Genomic DNA, 20,897 nt, shown 5'->3' with positions numbered 1-20,897 from the left:
TAGCGCGTTTTTCCGCGCGAGGGCAACGACGTGGGGTGAAATGGGCCAAAGTGCAATAAAAAGAAAATGATACGATTCAATTATTAGGCTCTATCTCTCTCAGTCTCCTCTCTCGATGCACTCTCGACCGCGTTCACAGGTTTTCGCGGGTGACGCGATGAAATTACATACTTTTCGCCGCAAAGACCAAATCATAAACGGTAAAATAAAACAAACTAAAATACTTCGCCTCTAAGCCAGTTGAGTCTCCGATCGGTCCAGCCCCGTGAGTCGGCGTGCGTCGGTCAAGTAGGATCGTAAATCCGGTCCGCTGGTCGACACGGAACCGTACGAGTGGCGTGGCTCAAAATGTCACGTCACAGTATATGTACTAAGTATCACCCCCTATCTTTGATTATGGTAATATGTAATGAACCCTGATTCAGCAAGTTTTAAAGTGTTTTTTTTCAAATAGTATTGAAGTTTGTATTACTGCGGTATGGAGCGAATACCTTCAAACTTTCATATTTTTAACTCCCGACTGCCCGCAGGGCCAAAAGACGGGAGTTATGCGTTTCACTGCGATCAGTGGGTGGGGGGATATTCCTTTGTCGCCAGTTTTCTCGAAAACGGTGATAGTTGTCTTAACCAATTTTGTGCTTGTCCTTCTGTGAGTGGCAGAGAGTGTTCTAAAGCAAATTTAATCAAAATCTATTGAATATTTTCCTTTTTAATTGATATTTACGCTATACTCAGTTTAAATATATCGCATCATATTCGACTATCGACTACTTCACGCTGTTCTGGATCGCCTTTCATTCAGCTCTCAGCAGCTATTAGCGATCCGCACTACCGATGGCGGCGCTCGTGTCCCACGGAAATATGGCGATATTGAAGTGCAATTTTGACAACAATTATGCATGATTTTTATTAGTTTTTTTTTCCTAAATTATTTCTGGAATTAACGACACAAATGCAAAAAAAATGCACCACTGATTTGTTACTCTTCCAATTTTTTTTTTCTATTACTCAACCCATGAATCGAGACGTCTGCTGTTTGTTGTGGACACTGCATGTGAAACGGAGAATGCACGCTGATGCGAAGCTAATAAACAAATTGGGAAACTTGACAGAAGAAAGACTTATTGTGTGCAGGACACTGAATTGTCGGATATTCAGCTCACAGTGATGTTAAAACATTGTGTCACATTTTTGGACATTTTTTCTTGAAGTACATGTTCAAAATATACAGTACTTATTAGGACAGTTAATCATTCATTTTTTTCTTAGTACAACGTGTACAATTAATACGACGATCGAAAAAAAAAAATCGACAATTTCATTAACTTTTTTTCATTCAATAAGACTGATTTGATGGTATTCTACAAAAAAAAACCAAAAAATAACGATTGATAGGCAAAAATAAAGGAAGAAAACTCCCGACTGAAAAATTGTATAGCGTATTTAAAATAAAACGAAGTCGAGAAAAAAATGAATGTTAGAAAAAAACAATATTGTAAAAAAAGGATATGCGTTTCCAGAAAATGATTTTTTCTTAAAAAAGTTGCAGTAAACTTTGAAAAGACTTAAATAAAAATAGATTAATAATAAGATAGATAAGGAACCATTTAATACAACTCCCTCGAGATTCGATTTTTATGGTTAATATCGATTGATGGTAGTTAAGTCATTTATATATGAAAATAAAAATTTTAATATAGTAATTGTCGAAGTTGAATGATTGTACAAAGAATGAAGGTAATAATAAAACAAAAAAATTTTACACACAAACAACTAAAATATGTTATAATCATAATGGAGTTTAATATTTGTCGGGAGATGTCTCTAATATTTGTCGGGAGAAGTCTCTAATCAAATCATTGAGTAAGAGTTAGAGACATCTCCCGACAAATATTAAACTCCATTATGATTATAACATATTTTAGTTGTTTGTGTGTAAAATTTTTTGTTTTATTATCACCTTCATTCTTTGTACAATCATTCAACTTCGACAATTACTATATTAAAATTTTTATTTTCATATATAAATGACTTAACTACCATCAATCGATATTAACCATAAAAATCGAATCTCGAGGGAGTTGTATTAAATGGTTCCTTATCTATCTTATTATTAATCTATTTTTATTTAAGTCTTTTCAAAGTTTACTGCAACTTTTTTAAGAAAAAATCATTTTCTGGAAACGCATATCCTTTTTTTACAATATTGTTTTTTTCTAACATTCATTTCTTTCTCGACTTCGTTTTATTTTAAATACGCTATACAATTTTTCAGTCGGGAGTTTTTTTTGTGTCTCAGCATGTGTGCCAATCATTTAAATTTTTCACTCCAACCGTAATATGTAATCTCAAAAATTCATCACAAACGTCTTCAGCTTTTCCAAATTCCTAAATTTTCCTTTTTCTATTCTATTCTGAGTTTTTAAATTTCTAAATTCATTTTCAAATTCTCCTGAAATTGTTTTTCTCCAAAACCCACGTACAGGTACCTTAAACGTCTTTGGATTCCGTTGGTCTGTTGAATTAAGTACGCTCAGTTTTTTTGTTTCATTGAGTTCTCACATGATAAACGTTTCCGGGTGCCTTTTTTCTGCAACTATCAAACTGAAAATAATTGATCTCAGCGGCCACTTGCAAACTTTGGAAATATATTTCATTGGGGCAAGTTTTGTATGACACGAAAATGCAATTCAGAATGCAAAAATGATTCAGAATGCAAAAACGACATTCAAAAATGGCCAATTCTGTTGGATTTGTTGTGTCGTTAATTTGAATCTTTCCTCTTTTCCTTCCTTTTTTCTAACGTTATAAGCCGAAAATCATATCTCGGCCCGCAACACGCATTGCTCCATGCTTTTGAGTTCTCAATGGACAAAACATATTAGAAGACAAGGGGAAAAATCACCAAAGTCCAAGAACAGACCTGTGACGAAATATTTTCAGTACAATTTTGACGAAAAATAGGTCTTTTTTCGTGAAAACCAACCTTGTAATCCGAAAATCGTGAATAATTCATAGAAATTTAAACTAAAATGATATAGTCATCTAAACATAAATAAGGAACTTTTAGGAAAATAGACTTGATATCAAACCATAAACTTCCCCTAGAAAAAAAAGGTTGGAACAAGTACATTGATGATCCCTTGTTTGCTGATAATTATATACATCTATAAAAAAAATATGAACTTTTTTTGTTTTCAATTGTAAAAAAAAATTACTTTATAAAAAAAAATACAGAGCAATTCGAAAAAAAATTCACAATTCTTGAAAAAACATTATGTTGAAAAAAAAAATAATCTGTATCTATTTTTTAAAGTGTCAAAAGCATCAAATTATGGAATTGTTCTAAGAACCTTTGAACCCAAAAAAATCATATAAAAGCTAGTCATTTCTTATTCAATGGTGGCAAAGACTTATAAGAAAATCGATTCTTTTCAGACTTTCAGGAGTTTCTGATTCTATTCACAATAGTCGACGTCGATTGGGTCGATGAAAATTATGTTTAAATATGAGTTAAAAGTACTTGTCCGGCCCATCACTATTCATTCAAATAAAAATCAATCATAAAAAAATGAAATTGTATGGCAGCATCCGGTTAAAAATATATTGAAATGCGATTTATTATTAGTTTAATGTTCTTAATAATAATATAGGTTAGTTATGCCGAATGAAATTCGTTCGCTGGAAGAAGTGAGAAGTAAAAATTGCCGGCATTGCAATACAAACTGGGGAGTTATTTTGGAAGCTTGAACATATTTAATGTGCAAAATGTTTTTTATTTATCGATGCACAATAACATCCCTTGTATATTACAGGACAATTCGTATCCATTCTTATTAAATTAGTGCAATTAAGGCAAAATTACTTGAAGATAACTCTCTAAATTTACTCTGCATGAATATTTGTGCTCCATCAGTTCTAGAAAAGCCCTGATTTTTATTTGCATTAATGAGATCATGGCCACTATTTAAAAATCTGCAGAAAAATCTGATTTTTTTACACAGCATAGAAAAATGTTCGAAAATAACGGTAAAAAAAATTGAGGAGAGGTTACCGAACATTTAAGCAAGAAAATAAGTATTAAAAATTGGACATCGTAGTGGCAGTAAATGGATCGTGATTTTTCAATCAAATTTAAGGGATCGTAAATGCTGGAAAAAAAATTAAATCATATACGTATTCGTTGAACATTTATCTTGTTAATGGCGTTATAAAAATATCAGGTCACCGAAACTTTAAGAATGAAATCATAAATTAACTACGATTATCGCTCACGATGAGTCGTTGAATACTAGGTTCGGTACGACATCGGCAACACCGCTCTATCAGCTGTTTATATATATGTATATCGACGTATATCGTGTTTAGTTGTGACGTGCGTACATTAGTGTATCGGTTCTGTACAGGCGTGTATACTTTCTTGGTATAATTAAAAGAAAGATGTTTTTTGTTCTTATTTATAGAAATATTGTGATAACAAAAATATTTGTAATCAACAAATAATGACGTAACCTCAAATTGAAATAAATTGTTGGTTATGTGTATCAAGTCATGTGTGAGTGACAAGCCATCAGTTTACCGTTGGCAAGGTAGATATCAACACCAACAACACCAATAACAAAGTTGCCAAATCAAAAAGTTAACTAGTCAAATTTTTACTAATAATGATATTTTTTTTATATAATTGATAATTACAAGGGACCAATTGATTAGTTATGTTAATTTTTAAATCTATAAATTTTGAGAGAATATAATAGCACCAATCCCTTATCATGATAAAAAATTCAGTTGTTCAACGCTCGTGTGGTGGGCATGATCTCATTAAACATTTTAATGGAAAGTGATGGGCCAGACAAGTACTTTTAACTCATATTTAAACATAATTTGTATCGATCCAATCGACGTCGAATATTGTGAATAATATCAGAAGCTCCTGAAAGTCTGAAAAAAATCGATTGTCTCTGCCATCATAGAGTAAGAAATGACTAGCTTGCATGTAATTTTTTTGGATTTAAAAGCTTCTTAGAACATATCCATAATGTTGAAATTTGGAGTTACTCATAAATTACTTGTCCTTCGATTGATATCATAAATTTTAGTGCTGCACGTAACTCAAATGGTAACTTTTCTCAATTTATTAGAAAATACTCGACCTCGAATTGATATAATAAATTTTAATGCTGCACGTAAATTAGATGGAATTTTTTAAAATGGATTTAGCTGTTCGAATCAAGTAAGAAGAATGAGGCATCGGTTTCCAAAATGCTTTCAAGCGCGATTTTTCGGTTTATTATTTTTTACTTGTTATTTGATTCTTTTGACACTTTAAAAAATAGAAACGGAATAGTTTTTTTTTAAAGGTAATGTTTTTTTTAAGAATTGTGAAATTTTTTCGAATTGTTCTGTATTTTTTTTTATAAAATATTTTTTTTGACAATTTAAAAAAAAAAGTTTTTTAAAGATTCTTTTTATGGATGCAATTATCAGCAAAAGAGGGGCCATCAATGTACTTGTCCCAACCATTTTTTTCCTAGGTTCTCCCTTTCATGCCTCATTACAAATTCCCATAGTGGGATTTCATTAAGAAGGGTGGACCACTTCAGTTGGAATTGATCTGTAAGAGTTTATTCCCAGATTTGTTATAATTTTTATTGTTGCTGCCCTTTCGAGATTCTCAATTGTCCATAAATATCAAGAACGCAAGTAAAAAAAGGTAGAAAGGAATTGAAGTCTCAATCTGTGCGTTCTTTTCATTGCTTTCAAAACACCAATTTCCATATGAATTAATTTATTCTAAAAATATTGTATTTTTTTTCAGCGCATGGTGTATGGACCGAGCACTATCTCAATCACGAAAGTATATCAGTAGCTCTTTAAGTCCAAAGTATGCTGAGCCAGTTATAACCCTTTTGAATGTACTTCACTCTGAATCACGACCAAATACTCCAATGATTTGTCTCTTGAGTATGGGCTCAGACCCAACAGCAGGCATCGAACAACTTGCAAAAAAATCGGAAGTTTTGTGCAGAAGCCTATCAATGGGACAAGGTCAAGAAATGCACGCACGAAAATTATTGGCAAATGCAAAAACCGAGGTATTTCCACTTCTAAATACGTAAATTTCAGAGTAGATCACAGTAGTCAGGACCACGTTTCCATTTTATCGAAAATCTAAGTGTATACCAATTTTTGCTTATTGATTCCTTTTTTGAATTAATGCAATTTCTTTAAATGATATCAGTGAAATGAAATGACAATTTCATTACCATTGTCGAGATTCTGTTGCATTCTCACCTTTTTATGATTTCCGTTTTATCGATTGTTCTGAATGTCCCTCCAAGATAGGTGAATAGCACTGAATCAACATATATCATTTCTGGATGTAATTTTTTGAAGGAATATTTCTGGTTGGTGAGGATGGACTCGTGGATAGTTGTATGGCCGGGTGAAAGGAAACGAAAGAATTCGAAACGAAGAATGTTTGTGTAAAAAATAGCGTAAAAATATCACAGTTTATTCTAATCGAATAGTACACAATCGAAGCGTCTCGAAGAGTCCGTGGGTGGCCAATATGGCGGAAAAGTGTTCTAGAAGCGAGCCGTTAACAATTCTATTCCGATGTGAAAAAGAAGTGAAATACCGCCGGAACACAATAAAAGTACGCGTTTCAATTTTACGGGCGTAAATCGCAAGACTAAAGCGCGCACTCAACAGAGTTGACGAAAGAATGATGGAAGGTTACGAAAAATCGATAGAATAATAATGAAGCACGTGTCGTATTGTACGACGTTCCGAACAGAAGAGAGAGAAGAAGGCGCCGGCAACAACCGGCACGCGGAACACGAGGGAGGGGAGCGCGCGCAGAGGTGCACAGCACCGCCGAGCTCAAGCGAGAGACCGACCGTCGACTGAGGGCCTCCCACGAGAGAACGGCGAACTATGCCCTTTTCTGAACACTGGACAATGTGCTTGTTTTTGGATATTACTACAAAATATTCAAAACCGGGAAAAAAATTCTATAGATGTAAAAAAGGAAAAATTTAACAGTTCAAAAAAATTCAATAGAAATAAGAAACAATCGAAAAAAATTCTATAAAGGAAAATAAAAAATTTTCAAAAAAATTCATAAATATTGAGACGGGTCTTTCTCCTCTCGTTTTATTTGACGAATTTACCCTCACCTGACGCGGCCTGGGTCAAGGGCTGTCAGGGCTCTAGTTTAAATAATATTACTTTTACAATATGTTGGGCGCCAGCTAATTCCGTCAGGAGTTAGCAATCAATAAATAATTAATTTCAATAATTTGACTCTATTCTCAAGGTGGGAGGTTGAGGACCCGAAATGAGAAAATAGGAGAAAGGACAGACCTCAAAGAGAGAAAAGAAGAAACTTAGACAAGTACTTACAATATCTCCGTATAATATATGAGATCTCCAGTTATTTCTCTTTGACAAAATATATAACGTAGACGATACAATACTTCGACGTATACTTCGCAAATACAATTTAATAAATTTAATTGACAGATTTGGGCCGGTACATTCGCCGTTTGAACTAGAAGAAGTTCCCAAATTTGACAATGATTATTTCTCTATTTCAATGAATTCTAAAATGTTTCCTTTCGGACTGCCGATCGTACAGTGTCCTGTGTGTCGCTTTTCGGGAATATTCGGGCCAACATCCCCTCCAATAATCGATTCGTTCGACCACTGATCGACGCGCAGGCGCTCGTGAGATTGACGAAATATGTACTGTTCTAAGGCGACATCTTTTAGGCCCTTGCAAGTAATTTACGCTTTGTAGCGCAACCGCGTAGTTTGAAACGACCGTGCAGGGATACACTGGTCGAACGACGGAGGACGGAGAAGGTTCAACTCTAGCTTCCTGTCACAATCTCCCCCTTCGAACTCGACGTCATCCAGGAGACCATTGTCCCACTGAATCCGGGAGCCTGTACTAGTAAAGTCCGTTCTGCTCTCTCACCTGAAATCAGTCCTTGAAACATCCCACTTTCTCGTTTCGGGAGTAGGAGAGGGTCAAAACGTAACTTCCACTGGAACACACAGGGTTTCGTGTTATAAATGGATATAATTCGTAAACTTCATGAAAGTATGAACAAAACTAACATCTCAAAACAGTGTACTAGAATAGACAACATAAATTTTACATGGGTTTCGTAAATAAGTGATTAACCAAGACGCGAGTAGACATAATACGTGTAAGTAAAACAAAAATGAAAAATAAAAAGAACGGAAAGTATTTTGTCAAAGTTATGTAGAGGAGTTGTTCCCTCGTTGTTCGTGTAGTCGGCGTACTTCATTACTGCTTACGGGAGTCTCGCTGCTGCTTATATTTCGAGGGGATAATGACCTTGATTTCCTCTCCATCCGATAGTTCGGGCCGTTCTTCCATTATTTCGTCAAGAGATTTCATGACGAACGGTTTTTGCAACGCTTGGATGGCCAACAACCTCTTTGTTTTTGACAATTCCTCGGCGGTTGCGGCTGCGGGATTTGCCAATTTCTTTGCTCCGACGAGGGCCTTCTCTCTGATCAGGAAAGACCGAATTTGGTTAGCGGTATCTCCCGGGTCAGAGAATCGAACCATGTGCCTTTTAAGCGTTCCTTTAGCTTCATTGACGATGTAACGGTGGTCTTCTGGGATCCGTTCAGTTGGCCAGGTTGCATAGTTCAGTCTGAGCCAATCAACCAATCCGGCATAACGAATGTTACAATCTGGACATTCCGGACAGTAAAGACTTAAATCCCTTGAGCATCCCAGGCACCTCCCCAGGGCCATTTCATGTTCGATCCCATGAGGATAAATGCAGTCCTGAGCCTCGAAGCCATCCGCTCCACATACTTGACAAAAGCCTGGGCGATACGGAAGCTCGCAGTTCTTGAAGTGGTGTCCCCGGGAACGACAATTTACGCAACCAGCCACATGTTGTTTGCCGACTTGTGTGATGAAGGTTTGGGTGCCACGATCGACCCGTTTTGACTCCATGCGGCTTACCAGGTGTTCAGCGCGTTTATTAATCAATTTTTTGAGTAAATCCTGACTCAAAATGCGACAATCGGCTACGTACAGTGGTGGGCGGTGTCCCTGCGCTATGAGTAATTCCGGGATTCCCAATTCCCTTACGACTTCGTCGAAAGACGGGAGTTTGCCTAACGGCAATGGTTCCACCATCACGGACGGGGCAACTACCGCGTTTCGTATGTCGGTTGATCTTTTTGGTTCTCCTGAGGCATTGGTGCTTAACGGATGCGGTTTCGTCTCGATCCTTTTCCTCTTCAGGTTTTCGGCCTGGATATCTGCCGGTGTGGCCTTTTGATATCGTGCCAGTTTCAGTTTCGGTGGCGGGAGGTTTTTAATTTTCTGGAGCAATTCCTCGACCTCTGCGGAAATCCGTGTAGACGAGGTCGTTGGGAACGGTCCCGCGGCACCAGGGTCTTCATCCGAAGACTCATCATCGGGAGATTCCTCGGACAACTCAGCCTCGGGATCTACGTTTTGAGTGGACGTGACAGTTTTTTTCTGGTTAACCTTTCTTGATTTGGCAACCTCCTCGTCAGATGATGGAGAGAGACCCAGATTTTCTTGTCTGCGTCGAATTTCCTTCCTGAGGGCCAAGGATCTCGCTTCCACCTCTACTTGCTCTCGATATAACTGGCACAAGAGGGCCCCTTCCTCATTGATTGACTTCATATAGCTGGAGACCCCGTCGTTTTTTCCCTCGTTGTCCAGCGGAGGTTGTCCAGGGTTCTTCGCTTCCGCTTCATCAGCCATTTTGTCTAAATACAGATTTACAAATTTCGTAAACTCCGCCTCGGTATTTTGAGATCCGTAACGTAATATTTACCTACGCTTTTATCATTTTTATCCGCTAATTCGACTACCATCGGTCCAACTACTCGCTTTATTATAGCTGGCCCAACGTATCTATGGCCTAATTTGGCAGCGTAGCCTTCACTTTTGTTACTGAGCTTTTTATTCGGGTAGTAGACTTCCATACCCTCTCTTAATTTAACTGTTTGGACATGACTTGAATTTGCTTTGTCAAGGCGTTTCTCTTTATAGGATTTCATTTGTTGTTCTATTTTGTGACGAAATTCATCAAAAATTTTCATTTTCTGTACCCATCCCAAGATCGACTCGCTCGTTATCGACTGGGGATTCTCGACTACTTGTTCCCTGAGATTTAGTTGAGCTTCGCGAGCATGATTAAGGTAGAACGGAGTGATTCTACTACCGGCATGTGGTACTGTGTTGTAGGCGAGTTGAAGTTTAGACAAAGCTTCATCCCATTCATTCTGTTTATTTTTCAAACACGCTACAATCATCGGTTTTATCGTCCTATTCACACGCTCTACTGGATTTGCTTGAGGATGAGCAATTGGAGTTGTTAGGTGTTTTATTCGTTTCGCCACAAGTAAAGCCTCTACGTCTTTATTTATATATTCAGTTCCATTGTCGGTTATTATGGACTCAGGAATCGCCCCCCAACGATCAAAAACTACCTCCAAAACCTTGACGACAGTTTTTCCGGTTTGTTTCCTTACCGGGAATAATTCAATATATTTTGTATACAAATCTTGTATAACAATTATATATGAATTACCCTTTTTTGATCGTGTCAATGGGCCTACTGTATCTACCGATAATTGAGCCCAAGGTTTTAGCAGAGGTCTTGTAGTTAAGGGACCTTTCAACGGATTCTGATTAAATTTTACTTTCAGGCACGTTTCACAATCTTCCACAAATGCTTTTACGTCTTGTGACATCCCGGGCCAATAATAGTTTTGTCGAACTCTTTGATACGTACAGTCCCTGCCTAGATGACCGGCGTGCGGACTCTCATGATTGTCTTGCAAAATTTTCGGAACGTCAGAGGGTTTGACGACTAATTTCCAAGGATTTTCGTCGTCTATGAGCATTTTGTCAAAATCCGGTCGGTAATAATATAATTCGTTGTTTTCAATCTTCCATTCGTGGAAACGGTTGGGGCTTTTCTCAACGAGTTCCCACTTTGAATTATACCAATCCGCATCACAGATTGTCGATAAGAGAATTTTATCTTTGACTTGTCCGATTACTTTCTCCCATCCACAAGGGTCAACATCTAAATCGAACATACGCGACAACGCGTCCGGCGCTTCGTTAGTCGTATCCCTTCTATATTCGACGGTCATTGAATGTTGAAGAAGGTAAATAGCCCATCTTGCTAACCGGCCTACGGGATTTTTCAAACCATAAAGCCATTGCAAGGCCTGATGATCTGTGACTAATTTAAAAGGCATTCCTTCGAGGTAGCATCTTAATTTTTTAACAGACCAAACCACTGCCAGACACTCTTTCTCTGTGGTGGTGTAATGCATTTCTGCTCCTCTTAGCGGTCGACTAAGGGCCTCTATTAAGTTCTCTTTTTCGCTGTTCGGATCTTTTTGAACTAATATTGCTCCTAACCCGAAATCGCTGGAGTCTGTATAGAGGACGAACGGTTGACCAGGTGTCGGTGTATATAATCTCGGTGCATTAATCAGGGCGGCTTTTACTTCGTCAAATGCCTTTTGTTCAATTTCGGTCCACTGCCATTGAACTCTGGGACTAGTCAATTTGTTGAGCGGTCCCTGGATTCTAGCAATGCCCTTTAAATGACGGTGGTACCAATTTACGAGGCCATTAAATTGTCGAAGTTGCGTTCTATCTTTGGGGACTGGAAAATCTATTATTGGTTGAATTTTCTCCGGATTAGGACGCACACCGTATTTGTCAACAATATAACCTAGGAATTTCACTTCTTTACATGCGAAGCTGCTTTTCTCACGGTTTATTATTAACTTAGCCTCTCGGAGAACTTCAAAAACTAACGCTAAGAGCCGAAGATGTTCATCAAACTCTTGACTAACGATAATCCAGTCGTCTAAATACGCGAAAACCTGTTCTGACCATTTATTTGGGAGTTTTCTTTCTGTAATCAACTCCTGAATTCTTCGTTTTAACTTGTCCATTAGGCTTTGGAAAGTGGACGGAGCTCCTGTCAAACCATACGGCATTCTAACCCATTCGAGGAGTCCTTTACCCTCGACAACAAATGCGGTGTATTTGCGACTCCCTTCATCCATTGGAATCTGGTGAAAAGCTTCACTCATATCCAGTGTCGAAATAACTTTAGCTTGCCGAAGTTGTGACAAAATTGATTTCATATTTTGTAGAGGGTAGGCAGGTTTAAGCGTTTGCCGATTTACTGGACGATAATCAATGCAAAATCTCAATCCTCCATTTGCTTTTGGGGCAACGACCGGTGAACAAGCCCAATCGCTGTTACTCCAAACTACGTAACCCTTTTCCAATAGCCTATCTACTTCCTTGTCAATAAAGTCGCGGATTGCTTCGCTACGGGGATATGGTTTCTGCCTGTGAGGCGTGTGGTCTTTTAATTCAATTACGTGTTTTGTTAACGTCGTCATTCCTGTTGATTCGACTTCTAATTTTGAAAATTCGGCATCTAAGACTTTAGTTAACTGGTCCTTTTGTTCTACGGTTAAAGTCTTCATTTCAGTAGGTGTTACTACGCGATGCGATAACGGGTATTCGTAACGACTTCCTTCTAAAGTCCACGTTTCCGCACGAGGATCTACTTTGACGCGAAACGTTAGCCAAAAATCCATTCCGAGTATTACCTCGTTCGATAAATTTGGAAGGATACTGAACCATTGTGGACCAAAAATATCACCCACGTCTATTACAAAACACGTACCCCCTTTAGTTCGAGTAATCGATCTATCCCCGAGGCGAACTCCATTAGACGATGTTGTGTCTGCTTGCATTTCTTTTACTTGGAAATTTTTGACAATTTCATAAGCTGATTGACTAAGGTAAGACCTTTCACTCCCGCTATCTAAAATACCGTGAATTTTTATCCCGAAAATTGAAACTTTCACCGGTATTCTTGTAACATTCCTTGGTTCAGTTAAACCGTTTTCTGCACGAAATATTCGTCTTTTTGACAAAGTTTGTATTTCGTCCGATGTCAATCCGGGAGGAACCCAATTTTCTAAATTTCGTGTTTCATTCACGTTACGGTTATATGCTGTAAGGTTTACCTGATTTTCTATACCCACGGTCGCGAGCTGTAAGGTATTTTCAACTGACTCATCCGGGAATGAGAGTTCCTTTAAGTCAAATTCGCTATCTATTTTTTCCTCGTTGTTTGACAAATCTTCAGTTAATTCTAACTCTGTGAGTGAAAGATGATCTTCGACTTCTTCGTGTAAGCGCAGGCAACTAGTTTCTGCCTCGTTACTACCTTTATCGAATGATTTTACTTGTTCAATATTATCTTTTCTCACACGATTTGTTTCGTTTTCCTCGCTTTCGCCCCTTGTGACAGCGGCCTGAGGCTCGACTACTGCGGGGCTTCTGCGTTTCCCGAAACTGTGCTACAATTTTTATTTTCATGGCCTATCTTTTTGCAAAGGATGCATACAACCTGTCGTTCGGCAGTACAAAAGCGTGCTGTATGCCCCATTTGCCCACAGTTGTAACAAAACATTTTACTCGGGTCCGGTATGAATTTTCCGCGAGGCTCTTTCGCTTGTTGTTCCATAGCTTTATTTTCTTTTTCAAAACGAGTTAAATTATTCTCCAGTCGTTGTTTTGTCAACGTTTTTGACTTAGCTTGTGAGGTGTTTTGACCGCGCGGTGTTCTATTTGAATTTTGTCGAAATTGCAATAACTGAATAGGTTCTTCATCTGTATCGCTTTCTTGAGGCGTTTCTGTTCCCTCTTCGCCCCCTAGTTCCTCTTGCAAGTATCTTAATTCGCTTTTCGTTGTTTTACTTCGCGGTTCTCTCGATACGTCTAACGATCGACGATATAAATAATTTCTTTCGTTAATATAGTGGAGAAACTCGTCGTAATCGTAGATTGGCAAATTTAGGATCTCGAATATCAAGCGCGGATTGAACTTAACTAAGATTTGCTTTAATTGGTCGCGAAATGGCGGGGGACGTTGCATACGTTCGAAAATCAATCGTGCACGACACGTAAATTCGGCTAACGATTCACCCTTTTCTGATTTTAAATCTCGAACTTCAAGAAAAAGGTCACCGTCCTGTTTTTTAACACCCCACTGGAATCTAAATGCACGCGCAAATTCTTTCCAGTTTCTCCAACGCCCTTTATTAAGCAAATACCACGCTCTATAGGGTCCTTCAAAAACGCTAGACAAGCACGGGATAAACTGGTCCCTATCTATTCCGCTCGAACTGAATTGATCCTTCAGGATTAATAAAAATTGCTCGGGATCTTTTTCGGTACCGGGAAATGTTATTTTCCAGTTACTGACTATTCGGCCTATTTTCATAGCAGAATCAAGGTCGCGATTGTACATTGTTGACAGTCCGGTTGCTCCTCTTTCGCATCGTTCGGAATGAGGAGAATAGCGATTTGATCGTGCTTCGCGACGTCGTTGACGATCGTCGTCAGTATCACTCGAGTCACTCGTTTGCCAAGAGAGTGCTCCTCTTCTTGGTTCACTAGACGAGTTTTGACGGAAATGTCGGGAATCGGGTGTGCGATCCCCGTCACGATTCGAATGTTCGCCCGTATACATTATTTCTCGCAACTGATCTTGTGTCACGAAATTTTCCGCAGTAATTGTTTCACCCCGTGGACCTTGACGAGATACCGTTAATCTAACCATTCCGTCCAAACAATTTTTTATAAGTTGTGAGCTATTGACAAAATCTGAATTTCTATTTTGTGTGGCGTGGTCTGTTTGACGAGATCTTTCACCCCAGCACACATTTACAGAGTCTACTAATTCATTCGCGTGATTATTTTCTCTGAATCTAATTCTTCGCGAATTTAGTACGGGATTGTCAACGTTGTTGTTTACGTTGCCCATTTGATATGTTGGTTTGGGCCTCTCTACGGGCCCGGTAGACGATTGGGTTTCTCTTCTTTCGAGAAAATGTACTGGTTTGTGTTTAGGTCTAGCCCCTAACGTTCTATACGGATCACTAATATTTTTTTCGTCGCGTGTTTGTACGTCCACATGCGGCTCGTACGGCGCATCTAACAAATTAAAACATTTTTCCCCATATGCGTATGAGCTTTTTGGGTCAAATAAATTATTCCGATTTCCACGGGTGTCTACAGACGGACAACTCGTAATATTTTGACTTCCGCGGGTGTCTACAGACGGAGCACTCGCGGCATTATCACTTTCCGACAACAATTGAGCGATCTCTTCATCCTCGTTCGGAGAAGGATTTCTCTTTTTCTCTTTTTCTCCCCCCCTCTCGAATCTCAATGACGATTGGAGGGAATCTACATAATTACTTTTTTCTTTTAATTCTATTAAAACCTCTAACTCTTTGTCAAATTTACTTTCGAGGTTTTCTACCTTTTGCAAGCGCGATTCAACATTATCAAGTTTTTTCTTTATTTCTTGATTTAAATTCTCGACACTACTAGCACTTCGTAGCGTTTCAAATGGGATTGGGGTGGTACCTCTCGAACCTCTCCCCCTTCCTACTGCAATGCCTGTCCAAACAGACGTGGACAGCGCGTCGCTTACTTGATTATCTAAAATTATTGTCGAATTCGTAGCTGCAGGTAGGGACGTTCCCCCTCCGACCGCTCCTTCAGTACTATCTCGCTGTAAGGGCTCAGTCGGAAACGCGAAATTCTGTGAACCCCCCCCTTCAGACTGGGGTAAGAGTACATCGTTTCTCGATGTCCCTGCACCACGAACTTTCCACATGGCCTTTTGTTTATTAACAATAACTTTTTCACCCGAACGAGTTGTTCTTTTAGGTGGAGAATAAAACATGGATGTCATTTTAATTCATTTTCAACTCCCAAAATCCTTCAAAGAGAAACAAATCTTTTGACAAATACTTGTTTATAGCCCATTTGCTATTTAGATACAAAATTTTATTTTTCAATATTTCAAGGGGTGCTCTTCATTTGTCTATTTAAAAAAAACTCAGTAACATTATGTTAGGATTCGCGTTCGATATCCGCACATATTCTTTTCGATTTAAATTCACATTATTGCTCGAGACCAGCTATAATAATTACAAAATTCAATTACTCACCGAAATTCGTCGTTAGCCTTCAATATTCAACTATGTTGACAAAGTCTTGTTGACGTCCTCAGACGTAAAATTTTTTCACCGTGACTCTGACGCGATACAAAGACGTCACGCACAACAATCAGGTTACAGTCCAGCAATCTGTATTTCGATGTGATATATAAAATTCGAATTAAATTCTGTAGAATATCTAATACTTATCGACTAGAAAGAGTCAGTAAGCAGAAAAGATGTAGCAAAGGTTTTGTAGAGGCACGAAGTGTTGTAAACACACGCGCTCGGGCTCGAGAGCCGTGGCTCGCGCGAACAAAGACGGCTGTTTACAAATTGGTTCGGCCAGGCGTATGTTTACGTCGTCTAAGCGACGAGTGTTTCGTGGCTCTATGTAGAAAAAGAAATATTCAAATTATTAACTCGGACTTTTCAACTTTTACACTTTCACCGAATATCGGGAATATTTTACGTTGCTTGAAATAAATTAACAACGAACGTTACAAAATAAATTAACAGAAAATTTCATAAATAGGACTTTGACGAATTTCGTACTTTCACGTATATAACATTTTCTATTCAAAATTCAACCCGGCCCCACGTTGGGCGCCAAATGAGACGGGTCTTTCTCCTCTCGTTTTATTTGACGAATTTACCCTCACCTAACGCGGCCTGGGTCAAGGGCTGTCAGGGCTCTAGTTTAAATAATATTACTTTTACAATATGTTGGGCGCCAGCTAATTCCGTCAGGAGTTAGCAATCAATAAATAATTAATTTCAATAATTTGACTCTATTCTCAAGGTGGGAGGTTGAGGACCCGAAATGAGAAAATAGGAGAAAGGACAGACCTCAAAGAGAGAAAAGAAGAAACTTAGACAAGTATTTACAATATCTCCGTATAATATATGAGATCTCCAGTTATTTCTCTTTGACAAAATATATAACGTAGACGATACAATACTTCGACGTATACTTCGCAAATACAATTTAATAAATTTAATTGACAGATTTGGGCCGGTACGTTCGCCGTTTGAACTAGAAGAAGTTCCCAAATTTGACAATGATTATTTCTCTATTTCAATGAATTCTAAAATGTTTCCTTTCGGACTGCCGATCGTACAGTGTCCTGTGTGTCGCTTTTCGGGAATATTCGGGCCAACATCCCCTCCAATAATCGATTCGTTCGACCACTGATCGACGCGCAGGCGCTCGTGAGATTGACGAAATATGTACTCTTCTAGGGCGACATCTTTTAGGCCCTTGCAAGTAATTTACGCTAGTAGTAAGGCTACGCCGGTTCTGGCTCAAATGGCGGCGAGGGGGGAGCGGTGTGCGGGGAAGCGCCAGGGCCAGAGGGGGGCAGCGAAGGGGGAAGCCGCGCGCCGTAGGGCCGTGTGTGTGTGTCGCACACATTCTCGCGGCCCTTGAAAAAGAAGGAGAGATAGAGCCGATGGTGAGTGTGAGAGAGATGGAATGAGAAAAATCGTGTGTGACATTTAATTAATTTATGACCAGTGCGTTACGGATTTGTCTTCGCCTCGGATGCCGATAAGGGAGGGGAGGGGGGGGGGGGGCATAACGATGGGTCTGCCGTTGGAGAGAGAGGTGTGAGAGAGATAGAATGACCGTAGAGAGCAAAAGCATGAGAGAGACGGAGTAAACGAGAAAAAATATTCTCTAAGAGTTTTGAACTCTGGGTGTATGTCGAGATGAAAACATTCAGAAGGGTCTGCAGCTCAAGAGCAAAATTATTCTACAATAATTCTATAAGAGGTCTGAAGATTTTTTCGACATTTTTCTATAAGAGGTCTGTCCGCTCAAGATTTTCAAAATTTAGTTATTTTTTGATATCCGATAGTTGCCGAGTGTAGGAGAGAGATGGGTGCTTTGAATAGGCTGAAATAGACTTTACTCATTTAGATTGAATTTATTGTATATTTTACAGAAAAACAAATTCTTTAAATAAGTTTATGCGTTTTATTCATAATGTCTGCTTTCCGATCGATGCTGGCACTGAAACAGATCAAGGTAAAAGTTTGAATAAGAATTTTCAAATCTATGCAAAAATTTTGCTCATCAATGAGGTACTTACCCCTTATTCAATCTAGATCACAGTCTGGACAGATATTCTGCGTCACCACCTGGTAGAGACGAGTCCTACAGTCCTGACAACTCGATGCAGAGGCAATATTCCAATACTCTGTTCTATGCTTTCGCACCGCTGTGAGCTTCTCGAACATTTCACCTCCAGCCCCGAGAACACAGACACCACACAATTTTTCGCCACGTTCGGTGCGGTAATATACCGAGACAATGCACACTCTCGATTTTTCACTCAAATTCAGTTTTTCTTCTTCAGTGAATGTACACCACACTTTTTCATATACATCATGTGTTGAATCACATTCACTGACTGTAGTAACCACCGATTCGTTTTGCGACATTGTTTTCTTCAAATAACCGAAGGGAGCGGAGTCTCGAACAGAAATGAAAATGTTTTAAAAAACCTCTTGTTCCAAATTTGGTGTTGCATCCCCTCTCTTCAAGTTTTTCCCCAAAAACGCACTTTTCTCAGAGATGACCCTCGAGCAGAAATAGTAAAAAAATTATCTCTACAAGCAACGTTAAAATCTACTCTCACGCTTTCTTGCAGACGAAAAAAAAGATGGCCGCGAGTACAATTTATGATCTGAGATGCTGTAGTGAACTCGAAAATTCTGAGAAATCCTTTTTCCTTCCATCATATCTCGAGGAAAAAGTCTCTCTCTCTCTCTCTCTCATATTTAAATCTAGATGAGCAAAAAACGACGACTCCCAGCGATGCTCCCGAATAGGGCTCAATCTTCAGTTTGACTATTAAGCCCGAAAGAGTAAACACGAGAGGGACTGTGTCGTAAAACTCGACCGCATCATGTCTCTCGTCACCGACGTTATTGCTACGCGGAGCAATGGCTGCGTATGCAAGCGACTCTTCTTCGGACGTTGGAGCAATATTTGGTCATGTCTCTCGTCACCGACGTTGCTACGCGAAGCAATGGCTGCGTATGCAAGCGACTCTTCTTCGGACGTTGGAGCGATATTTGGTGTCACGAAAAAAGATGGCCGCGAGTCGAAACAATTTATGATCTGAGATGCTGTAGTGAACTCGAAAACTCTGAGAAATCCTTTTTCTGTCCATCATATCTCTCCCTCCCTTCCATATTTAAATCTAAATGACCAAAAGCGACTTCCGTCGATGCTTCCGAAAAGGGCTGAATCTTTGGCTTGACTAGTTAGTAAGTATCGAACCCCGAAAGAGTCAACACGACGAGATAACTTGAGAATGACTCTATCGTGAAACTCGACATCAACGCATCATGTCTCTGGTCACCGACGTTGCTACAGAGCAATTGCTGCGTATGCAAGCAACGCTTCTTCGGACGTTGGAGCAATATTTGGTGTGGGAACACCAGTGTGATACACTTATCGAATCGTTAGAGGCGCAAGTTCGATTGAAGCAATCACGACTGGGATGGCACCACGCAATCACTTCGCAAATCTTACGTCTCGAATGTTTGAAGCAGGTAACACGTCAACGCTTCATACATTGGGGCGGCGGAGTATCGAATGATTGTGGATTAATATGGCGAGAAATCGAGAGCGCATTCGGAAATCGCTTGTCAACCGGGGCTGTAATTAATCGTGATCACATCGACCCACGGAAGTTCTTACTGGATGCATTTGAACTTGTTGAAAAACAAGTGAGTGCTCATATACGCAAGTATAGCAGCATTAAAGTGAACACTTCGTTCAATGGAGAGTTCAGCGTGGGTGATAAGCGGGCGAATAAAAGTATCAACACGGGAAATGTTGAACTTTTTACAACATCGGATCTGAGAGAGTGGTATCAGAAGCGAGTCGTGGAGCCAACTCTGAAATCGCTCGAGGAGTTCCAGGAGAGTGACAGTGGCTGGACCCTAACATCAATAACCAATCTAACAGTGAACATCAACAAGTACAATGCTTTGCGTGCGGGATGTCACATTCCATTGGCGAAACGCATACTCTTGAAGAAAGCAGTCGTTAATGTGAAATCACGAGATAATGCGTGTTTCGGATGGGCAATGACTGCTGCACTTCATCCAGCAGAACAAAACAGTGATCGCATATCTTCATATCCACATTATTCGACGATATTTAATCTCCAAGGCATCAAATTTCCTATGACGTTGGATCAAATTGGGAGATTTGAAAAATTAAATAATCTCTCAATCAATGTGTATAGCGAGAAAAAGGATGTGATTCTGCCAGTGCGGGTGAGCAAGGAGAAGAAAGAGCGACATGTCAACTTGCTTTACGTCGAAGACGTGTCAGAATGTGGAATTGGACACTTTGCTTACATCAAGAATTTATCTCGGCTCGTCAGCTCACAACTCAATACTAATGAGCACCGGAAATACGTTTGCGATCGGTAAGTAAATTTTTATACGAGTGTACTTCTTTTCCCCTTTATAATTGTGACAAAATATTAAAAAGAATTTGAAATTTTACAGATGCCTCCATTACTTCGCAACCATCGAAAAGCTGCAGTCACATGAGGTGGATTGCGGCGTACTCAACGATTGTGCTGTTCGACTACCGGGTGAAAACGACAAATGGCTAGAATTCACGAACGCCAATCGGAAGGAGCGTCTCCCGTTCGTGGTATACGCCGATCTCGAGTGTATCTTGGAGAAGACCAGCGCTGAAGAGAGAGAGAAAAACAAGATCCAACATCATCGCGTCTTCAGCGTTGGATATTACGTAAAGTGCTCTT

The 20,897-nt window shown here is 39.3% G+C and overlaps 1 protein-coding gene across 1 annotated transcript; it reads right to left on the bottom strand.

Annotated features, from left to right (window-relative positions):
* Nucleotides 1-8,320: 8,320 nt before the first annotated feature.
* On the bottom strand, nt 8,321-16,189 carry LOC122411367 (uncharacterized). The gene is made up of 2 exons (XM_043420115.1): nt 16,114-16,189; nt 8,321-9,798 (listed from the first exon to the last, which is right to left on the bottom strand). The coding sequence occupies exon 2, from the start codon at nt 9,791-9,793 to the stop codon at nt 8,321-8,323; it is 1,473 nt and encodes a 490-aa protein (XP_043276050.1). The 5' UTR covers nt 9,794-9,798; nt 16,114-16,189.
* Between the last annotated feature and the right edge of the window lie 4,708 nt (nt 16,190-20,897).

Source organism: Venturia canescens, chromosome 5 (genome assembly GCF_019457755.1).
Source record: "Venturia canescens isolate UGA chromosome 5, ASM1945775v1, whole genome shotgun sequence".
NCBI lineage: Eukaryota > Metazoa > Arthropoda > Insecta > Hymenoptera > Ichneumonidae > Venturia > Venturia canescens.
Note: the sequence above shows the minus strand (reverse complement) of the source record. Positions and strands in the feature narration are given on the sequence as shown.